At 32.9% G+C, this 10,268-nt stretch overlaps 1 protein-coding gene across 1 annotated transcript in view; it reads left to right on the forward strand.

The window, feature by feature from the left end:
- LOC111044060 (E3 ubiquitin-protein ligase lubel) overlaps window positions 1-3,275 on the forward strand; it is a 63,883-nt gene extending 60,608 nt beyond the window's left edge. Inside the window, exon 25 of the mRNA XM_039425458.1 lies at window positions 3,113-3,275. Within this exon, the coding sequence (XP_039281392.1) occupies window positions 3,113-3,142 (30 nt within the window). The 3' untranslated portion in view covers window positions 3,143-3,275. The remainder of the gene's footprint in view (window positions 1-3,112) is intronic.
- The last annotated feature ends 6,993 nt before the right edge of the window (window positions 3,276-10,268 follow it).

A 10,268-nucleotide genomic window follows, 5' to 3' on the forward strand; every position in this document is an offset into this window, starting at 1 on the left:
TAGATTGAACGGAACTTGACAAACACATATGTTCATCAAGTGTATGATAAGTTATGTTAATAATAATAATAATATCGAGTGACCTGGCTGGCTCAGGTCTGGTGTCAGAGTTTTCAGGTCGCAGCTGATCAATTTCAGGGCCTCTGACATGACCTAACGACTGCTTTTTAGGCAGCCGGGACCGACGGCTTAATGTGTCCATCCGAAACACGGGAGTGGCCCGAGATAAATATCTTGCCCGGGCCGGGATTTGAACCCGGGCCTCTGAATCATAAAGCCAGCATCTGATCCACTCGACTACGGCCACTCCTATAAGTTATGTTCAATCTAATAGAATCTATAAGGATAGTCTAACATTTTGTTAATAACTTTGGTGTAAACACAGGTTAAGGGTCATATGCTAACACTACGTTTAACGCTAAACCACGTTTACTTGTAGATATGGTTGCATTTATTATAATGAGTTTCATACGGGGTTTAAACGAACATCTGACATTTCTCCGATTAATCTGCATACGAGCCTAAGTTATTTAGTAATGAAGTCCTCAGATACTTATGCGATATAAAGGTAAATTTTTATGCGCAATTGATAGCACCCGCCAAAAAAAAATCAGTTTCTATGAATGACACTAAAACTATTTTCCAGTACAGTACTCAATCTTTAAAGTAGAATGGAAGATGGTAGATTTTATTATAAATTGCAGTTAACTAACTGTATCATAATTACTTTAAATATCCAATGAAAGCTATAAATAAAAATATTAAAACACTTCACTTACATGGGCTACTTTTGTACAAATTAATTTTTTTAATAAAAATATAAATCTGTTAGTATATTTTTATTTATTTTAAAAGTAGCTCCAACGAAAAAAGCCAATGAAAGCTATATAAATAAAATCAAGGACTTCTGCTACTGCAAATATTTGGTCAACTGTTGCAGTAGCAGAAGTCCTCAGTTTCATTTATACAGATTTCATTGGATATTCTAAATAATATTTCTGCCAATAAAACATTTATTTATTTTCTTTTCATTTATTATTATACAGTACAATGGAAGAGTTATATTTTTAGCATACTCATATATAAATCAAATCCGGACAAAAAATATATCATTTTAATGAAACCAAATCAAGGAAGAATTCAAAACTGAATTAGATTGCATATAGTTTGTCTTACGAATTAGTAGCCCAGATTCAAGGAATTTATATTCAGAATTTTCTATTCAGCTTTTGTTTGCTCAGAACAGAATCATTGATTGTCTAATATTGGGAGCTAACAGAAACTATTGAGATGTGCAAGTTCTTCAGAAGTGGCCATGGAATGTAGCTCAATGGCCCTTTCATGTAAAAAAATGTCGAATGGCTGTTCATGGAATAAAATTATAAATGAAAATTGAATTAAACGCTAATTGGAAAACACTACCTATTTGTGGGGTATAAATATTGATGCGCTCAACACAAATACATTGAATACAACGGTTACAATTTGTAATTAACCAAAGTATCAATAGTTTTGCATCTAAAGTAGAACAATCGTAGCTAAATAACCTATCAGTAACTGAAGCTGACCAGTTTGATTCATCTTGAGGATTATCCTGAATTATTCTAACATTTAGAATTATGATTTACTGATGAAAGTGTTTTTTGTTTCAAATGCAGCAAGCTGCTAACATTTTAACCATAGATTACTACTTCATTCTATAACACCACGCTTGCACGCTTCTGACATCCCTAATATTTTAATTGTCAATCTATAGGCCTAAGTGGGAGAAAAGTTTGCGAAATAATACCTAAATAAATGATTGTTGAAATAATATTTTCCAAAATATGGAGAACAAACGGCTCAATAAATAATTGAACTAAAGGATTAAATTGGCTTAACAATTTAGGAATGGAAATTCCATCTGATATAGTCCCCCAACACAATTATGAAATTATTATCACTTCACATTTAGAAATGGTAGAATATTAAAACCTGATCCAGCGTGGATATTCGACTACTTGATTAAATTAACAATATTAATGTTTTTGAGAATAAAGAGTAAGCCCATTTTTCCTATCAATCGTTTTGCCTTGAATCAGACACCAAGATCTCTTTTGTAAATTACTGATATATTGCAATTATTCAAATGCTAATGAATTAATATTATTAATAAACGAAAATCCAAATTAAATGCTGTAATTCACCCCGAAGACTTCTGCTACTGCAAATATTGACAACAGGGTAAACAGCTAGATGGAATTTCCCGGACTGACAAATAATTTTTGAATAGTAGCGCTCATCAAAATTCCATCTAGCTGTTTACCCGGTTGTCAATATTTGCTGTAGCAGAAGTCTTCGGGGTGATTTACAGCATTTAATTTTGGATTTTCGTTTATTAATAATCTCTTTTGTATGATAATAATTATTATTTATACAACTTGAGGAGAATTAGAGGGATTCTATTAATTTTCATCATATGAAATACGAGCGATCAATAACTTATTTCTATTCTTGAGTAGTGAAGGAAAATTTGCCAATTTTCAATAACTTTATTAGACTTCCACTCCAGAAACATGCTAAGTTAGTAACAGGAAAGTACTGATCTTAAAATATTTTTTTACACAAAGCCTTGATGCTTCAATGGAGGTTTTCATTTGGAAATTAATCAGCTTAATCTTCTTCTTATTTATAGTTCAGATTTAGATGAAAATCGTTGCCATTATTGTTTGTAATTCATGCAGATACAGTTTACTCAACATTTTACTGTTTATTAGTTATATATTATCATAGAGAAACAATTGCGTAAGTAGATAACCCATGGTATAGGGCGTTTATGTTGCAACTTTTACTGTTATCTCAAGCCAATTACTGTCGATTATTGTCGATTTTTATTGTTTTGTTGGGGTGAGAGTGAGAGAACGGCACAGTATGAGAGACTACGAGTGTCATACAGCTTCATGGGTAAGAACTACGTGGACTATCAGCTTGAGATAACAGTAAAAGTGGCGACATAAACGTCCTATACCATGGGATATCTTCTTACGCTATTGTTACTCTATGATATTATTTAGTGTTATCTTGATGAGTGCTACGGTATTTCAGTTGTAAATTTATAATTGACTATTTTCAGATTGTGAAAGAGGAGATTCCGCTGGAATGAAACTTACAGAACTTGAGAAAAATTCGAGCTGATAACATAACAATAGTAGCAGAGTCAACAGTTAACCGGTTTATTATTTGTATTTCATACAAGTGACAAGTTTATCAATAAAACCAATGTTTTTTTACAATAATTGATTTTTATACATCATGTTCTTCTCCTCTATTCAGAATATTCAAAGGAATGAGAATATTTCTTATATTCCATGAAAACACAGATAATAAATAAATAAATAATTTCAATAATATATTTAGTATTTTAGGTCCATAATGTGATCACAAGACCACAAGGACATGTCAAAAATTAAAAAAAGAAAGCTAATATCTAATAGCTGGTCACAACAACAGAAAGTCAAAAATCTGGTGTGGCGCACTCACAAAAATTCCTTGCTATTATGAGAATTGATTACCTGATGTTAGTGTTCACGCGCATCTCAAATCTACTATTCAAAGATCTGAGATAGCTGGTGACAGGACAATAACGCTGGAAACACACGAGGTCTGCTATCTCTTCATAGTGAATGATTTAATAGAATCAACAGTTGCCAACAGTTTGCAATTGAATAATCACATTTTCTCGAATTTCGATCTTATTTTCAATTTTTGTTGAAAATGTTACTGGACATTAATTGGAGTGATTTTCATGCTCAATCTTTTCCACTTTTTTTGTTTAGACTATATTGTATCTGAAGCCTGATAATTGGGAATCTAAAATCAAACTTTGCATAGATGGGGCGGAGCTCCTGAAATTTTTACAGATATGGGACTTGTGGCAGTTGATAGAGCTTATCAATGACTATTTTAGGTATAAATTTGATCAAAATCGTTGAAGCCGTTTTTGAGAAAATCGCGAAAACTCCTGATTTGACAACATTTTCGCCATTTTAGCCGCCATCTTGAATTGCATTTGATTGAAATTGTTCGTGTCGGATACTTATAGTGTAAGGACCTCAAGTTCCAAATTTCAAGTCATTCCGTTAGTTGGGAGATGAGATATCGTGTACACAGACACACATACATTCATACACACACACACACACACACACCACACACACACACACACACAACACACACACACACACACACACACACATATATATATATATATATATAATATATATATATTATATATATATATATCCAATACCCAAAAACCACTTTTTTGGACTCAGGAGACCTTGAAACGTATGGAAATATAGAAATTGCGGTACCTTAATTTTTTTTAAGTAATACTTTTAATACCTACGGCAATAGGGCAAGGAAAGGCAAGGTCTTCTCGTTTATCGTCTGTTATATATATATAAGAAGGAATGGTGATCGTTTTACAACTGTAAGAGCTAGCCACAATTATTCTTCAAGACATGGTACTAATTTGCTACTTCCCCAACATCGTCTTGCCTTGTCTGAAGGGGATATAAATGTCACTTGTATTAAAATGTATAATAAATTACAGATAGCTTGAAGTCGATTAATAATAATGCTTTGTTCAAAAAAAACCTTGAAAAGTTTGTTGTAGAAGGAGAGTTTTACTCGTTGAATGAGTTTTTGTCTGGCTGACTTTCTCTGACCTTTTATTATGTTAACTATATCCAAAAGACATGTTACACATTACCTATGTGTATATAATTGTACTTATGACGACTGCGATATACAGACATTTCTTGATATTGTATTTATGCAGAAAATAAAGAATTTGAATTTGAAAAGTAAAAATACGAACTCATTAGTGCCAGTGTGTTATCCAACATTAAGAGCTCACTGATGGAATACAATGGGGTCTCCACCAGCAATGCCATCAGCGCGTCCTGAAATCGCCAGGTCGACAGGTCTTTTGCCGCTATTGGCAGCTTGTTGAATAGTCTCACAGACAGTAGGTGGGCAAGGCCAGTTCGCGGCCTGCTCAGCCTCTGCTACGGTACGTCTAATTTATGGCCCCCCTTGTATTGTAGGCATGAAAACTCTGCCTGGTGGCAAGATCACCCACATTCGTATGTGTCCTGCAAAGCGTATTAAAAATATATAGTGCAAATACCGTAATTATCCTCTCTCTCTCTAACAAAGAGAGGACGACAATGAGCCAGTCTATCTTAAATATAATATATGAACATATTGAGTTATATTCCATAAATAATTAAATATACACTGCCTAATATAAAAGAGTACAGAGGTATAAAAATCAATTCAGTAAAAGGATATGAGAAGCAGTGAAGTTCTCTGCTATTCAACATTTATGAATTCTGTATATGAGACGAAAGATTTGACACACTTGTCGTAAGGAGAAGAGCCATCTCAATTTTTCAGATTTCTATGCAGAATTAGGCTAGGCACACACCAGTTAGTCAAGACAAGACAAGACATGATCTGACACAATACTTCACATAGTTGCTTATGACGCAACACACACTGATTAGTCATTGCAATTAGGCATGTCTTAATAAGCAACTATGTGAAGTATTGTGACTGAACGTATCTGATCATGTCTTGTCTTGTCTTGACTAACTTGTGTGTGCCTAGCCTAAAGGTTGTGGCAGATCAAACTCTTAGAAAATAAAGGTTGTAGTAGATCAAACTTTCAGAGCTTCTGAAAAACTTTCAGAGGCGGACACACTTGACGCAAGCTGAATTTCATAAATGACGAGTGACGCACAAAGTCACATTGGAGCAACTGACGAACTGAGTTTAGCAAACCTCTTGAAATTGAGAAGATTTATGTATAGTTCTATAGTGAGGTCCAAATTACTAGTAGTTCTGTGATCAGTAGACCTCGCGCTCAGTAAGTTACATTGACCTGTTGATATGTTTTCTCAAAAATTAATAAATAATTTATCAATTTAAAATGTCTAGAAAAATCCAGAATAAATATAGAGCTTTCTGTCCTATCGTACCGTGACGTGTCGTCCCGGAATGTGAGTGTGAGCGCTGTTATCAGGTCTGGCTGTAACTGTCTACAACGTTGATGGAAAGATACATTTTCAAGATGTTCGATGTTTTTGAACGGGTAGTATTATAGTCAACTGTCTACTAACGTTGATGGAAAGATAATTTTCAAGATGTTCGATGTTTTTGAACGGGTAGTATTATAGTCCACTAGACAGCTGATTTATGATAAATAATAATTCCATAGTCTGATTTTTACTCTAATATTGGCGTATGAAGGAGGCTCCTTTTTCCTTTTATATTATCCTTGAAATGCAAAATTTCCAAAAACCTTGTATATACGTCGACGCGCAATTTAAAAAGGAACACATATACATGTCAAATTTCATGAAAATCTATTACCGCGTTTCGCCGTAAATGCGCAACATATAAACATTAAACATTAAGAGAAATGCCAAACCGTCGACTGAATCTTAGACCTCACTTCGCTCGTTCAAAAATGGCAGTGGAAAAAGATAGAAGAATAGCGTTGCCAATTATCTGTTTTGCCACTGCCTTCTATAGCTGATACCGGTATATTCTGATGAAATATTAATTGTTCATTCATGTTAAAAATATTAAATGATATTTTATTCGTAAAAACATCTATTTATAATGATTTTCATTTTGAGATTTGACATTAATTATATTTCTAAATTGTTGAAAAACGATATGGCAGCGTTGCAGAGTAGAGAAGGGTGGCGCTATCTGCTTTGTCGAACGATAGACGAGGATAACAACACCAATTTTTATCAAATACTGCCATTATAGCGTGGACCTCACTACAGGTGCACTATAGCACACAGTGACACAGGACACGTCAAGTCACGGCTGTCATGAATAAATGCTCATGCTAACTTTTCTATTTAATCACTTTATTTTTACTAATAAAAAGAACGGTTCGGATTCAAATCTGACTGCTAGTTGTTTTTTATTATTAAAAAAGTGATTTAATAATAAGCAGTTCGTGATGGAAAACAACATTGAAGTTTTCTAATTTATGCTAATGAACATATATAATGATGTTGAATGGAGCTCAAAATCAGTTGATATCAACTAGCCAACTTTGAAAAGGAGAATAACATTTTTGATGAGAGCTACAATCGAAATTAATTGCTATTTTCAGTGGCGTAAATAACGCCAATGCAACCAATGCGGTGCATTGGGGCGCAGGCCAGGTGGGCGTGAAAAACTGATATTCTAGAAAATTATCACAAAAATGTAGCAAAACTCTTAGTAGTTTATCGTAGTATAGTAGTTTATCGTTTATAGTATTAAAGTTTATCGAAAATTTGGCCACGCAATTGTATTCGTTATACCATAGAAAAAGAATAGATTTAGTTCATATCTGGTTTTACTAGCAATACCATACCATGAACTCTTATATTTGATAATTATGATTAAACTAATTATATTTATTTGACTAATCCTCCTTCAATTGGATAGAGATAGTATAATTAGTCCAGGCAATGAATGCTCAAAAAAGGGTATAGAGGGAAAAATTTGGAAGACAATTTTCGACCCTGCAGTTCTGTTTAAGTTAGTGAGGAGGTAAACATATCAAGAGTTTCCTGTGATAAGAAAGTGAGGGAGTGGTCCAGCTTTCGCGTTGTTTGGTCGGTATGGCGTTATGGTCTTACAAAAAGTATTCTATTTTATTATTAATTCAAGTGAAATTAATTCACTTTAATTTGACGTGCTCTATCCCGTCCTGATGTAGGATAGAAATGTTTTTGTTCTACTTGAAAAAGACTCTGATGAGTTATCTTGCTTTCCTCAGTTCTCACTATCATCTAGGACACAGCAAATTTAAGGTAGGACATGAAAAAAAAACAGTTACTCCTAATCTTGAAAACATTTATAGAAATAGAATGTTCAATATATTTTAATATTATTCCCAAGTATTTTTTTTCATTTCAATAATAGCCTATCCCTCTTTAATGGGCCCTTTTTCATCTCCACACACTGTTACTGAACATGTAATTGAGGAGGAACAATTGGTTAAAAATGCATGAAAAAGATTTTTGCCAATCCCGGGATCCCGCCATTGATATTGGATAATCCCTAAATACCGGGATTGGAAATCAGTCCCGGGATTGACATCCCTATTTGTAATATTGCAGGAGGTACTGGGTTTGATTCTCGGGCTGGCGTATAAGCATAGAGAAACAAAAGCTCATTTCGCTATAACTTACGCTATTGTTTCTCTATGGTATAAGTTAAATTTTATAGAGTATGTGGCTCTCATCAAAATTCCTTCAAGCTATTTATTCTCCAGTATCTCTCGTTGTAAATATTTTCAGTAGCAGAGATCTTTGGGTAGTTGATAGCAATTAATTTGGAGTTTTGTTTAGCATTAGAGTAGCATTGTATCAACAAATTTATTAACATTGCAAAATTCAATAGAAAGTTTTATCAATGTTACTACAGAATAGAACAGTGTCATCAATCACTTAAGATACAATAGACACGTAATCAAATTGGGAAAATATACTATTTTACAGCACATTATTTTCAAATAAATCAAGAATGGACTGCTCATGCTAACTTTTCTATTTAATCACTTTATTTCATCAAAATTCCTTCAAGCTATTTATTCTCCAGTTCCAGTAAATACAATAGACATAACAAGCATTAAATAATTATCTTCAATTTTGAAAACAGGTTTACCATTTTTATCCATCTTTAATACAGAAGGTACTGTTTAGGTACTAGGTAGGTACTGTATGTGAGTAATAAAGAAGCAAGTTATTCACGAACAAGACTCGCAATCTCCATTTATGTCAGCCTTGAAGAGAATAAAGTGAGTTTGATTTTGAAAACTCTTGGACTGCAATAATATTTATGAAATATTAATTTCCAGCATTTGAAGGTAACTTGTTGAATGATATTAGGCTATGTTCATATAATAATGCAGTTTATATATTAGGTATTATTGTCAATCTAGCATAATTGACCTGTAACTGACCTCATCAAATGACAGCATAAACATTACTTGTTTGTGTTAATTTGTCTATTTCACTTTTAGTAACAAGCAATAAGGAATTAAAAGGAATGGTACAGTACTTTAAGTACCGGTTTACAGTATAGGGTATAGAGACCAACCCCAATTTTTGAAAAATTACTCCTACCCCCTAAATGATTCAGTGAATGAGCTATCAACTATTCTCCTCACAGATTTCTTCTGCCATCACAGCACATCTTCAGCGGTTTAGCACACAAGAGAAATTACCCCTTAGTAGGATTCCACACAGCAGTATTATCAAATGAACATGGAAAATTTTAATGGAAGGGTTGTTTTCTATGAAGAAACATTTTTGAATATTAAAAGGCTTATTTCAAAATAAGACTTGATTGTAAAAAGATAATTTGAATTACACAATGTATACTATGCTACTGATGGTGCAGATGTCTAAAATGAGGTTGGTTAAGGTCATATCACAAGTGAAATGCATAATTATTATTTAGCGGTGTCAAAAAGTGGGTTTTTCAATTTACTGTGAAATAATATACATCGTATAAAGTATAAAATACTGATGTACCGTACGACTTACTGCTACTGTACAAAAATTGACTGGTACTGCTGAAAAATACACTATTTCAATTACAGAATTAACAAGTAGCCTAAACCTCTCATAAGTCCTAGAAATATTTTTTCCCAACAAATAGCTATCAAATAATTAGCAATTGTTGGATAATAGCTATTTGGGAACAGCTGGAAAATATATTCGAACTGGACTTATTGTTATTTCATTCTTATTTCCAAATTCAAACTTACTTTTATCTTGCCAAAAAAGTAAAAAATGCAAGTGATCGCTTATCATTGAATTTTAAAATCTAAACAGGCTATTTATATTTTATTTTGTCTCTAAACTATTTTATAGTAGTATTGCGCAATTTTTACGTTATTCATATTATTTAAACATACTATAGTAAGGTCCAAGTTATAATGGCAGTGTTTGATTAGCAATGGTTCCTTGTCTATCATTCAACAAAGCGTATAGCGCTATCTCTTTCTCGTTTTGCTCTGTTGCCAGATTGTCTTTTACAATGTAGAATTAAAAATTAATTAAACAAAATATTTTATCTTAATTATGAAATAATATTGAAAAATAAAATTTCTTGCTCAATAAAATATAACTTAATTGATTTTTTAAACGAGAATGAACAGTTAAATATTACATCAATAAACATGTATCAGCTACCGCCCA

This window comes from Nilaparvata lugens, chromosome 3 (assembly GCF_014356525.2).
Source record: "Nilaparvata lugens isolate BPH chromosome 3, ASM1435652v1, whole genome shotgun sequence".
NCBI classification, from domain to species: Eukaryota; Metazoa; Arthropoda; class Insecta; order Hemiptera; family Delphacidae; genus Nilaparvata; species Nilaparvata lugens.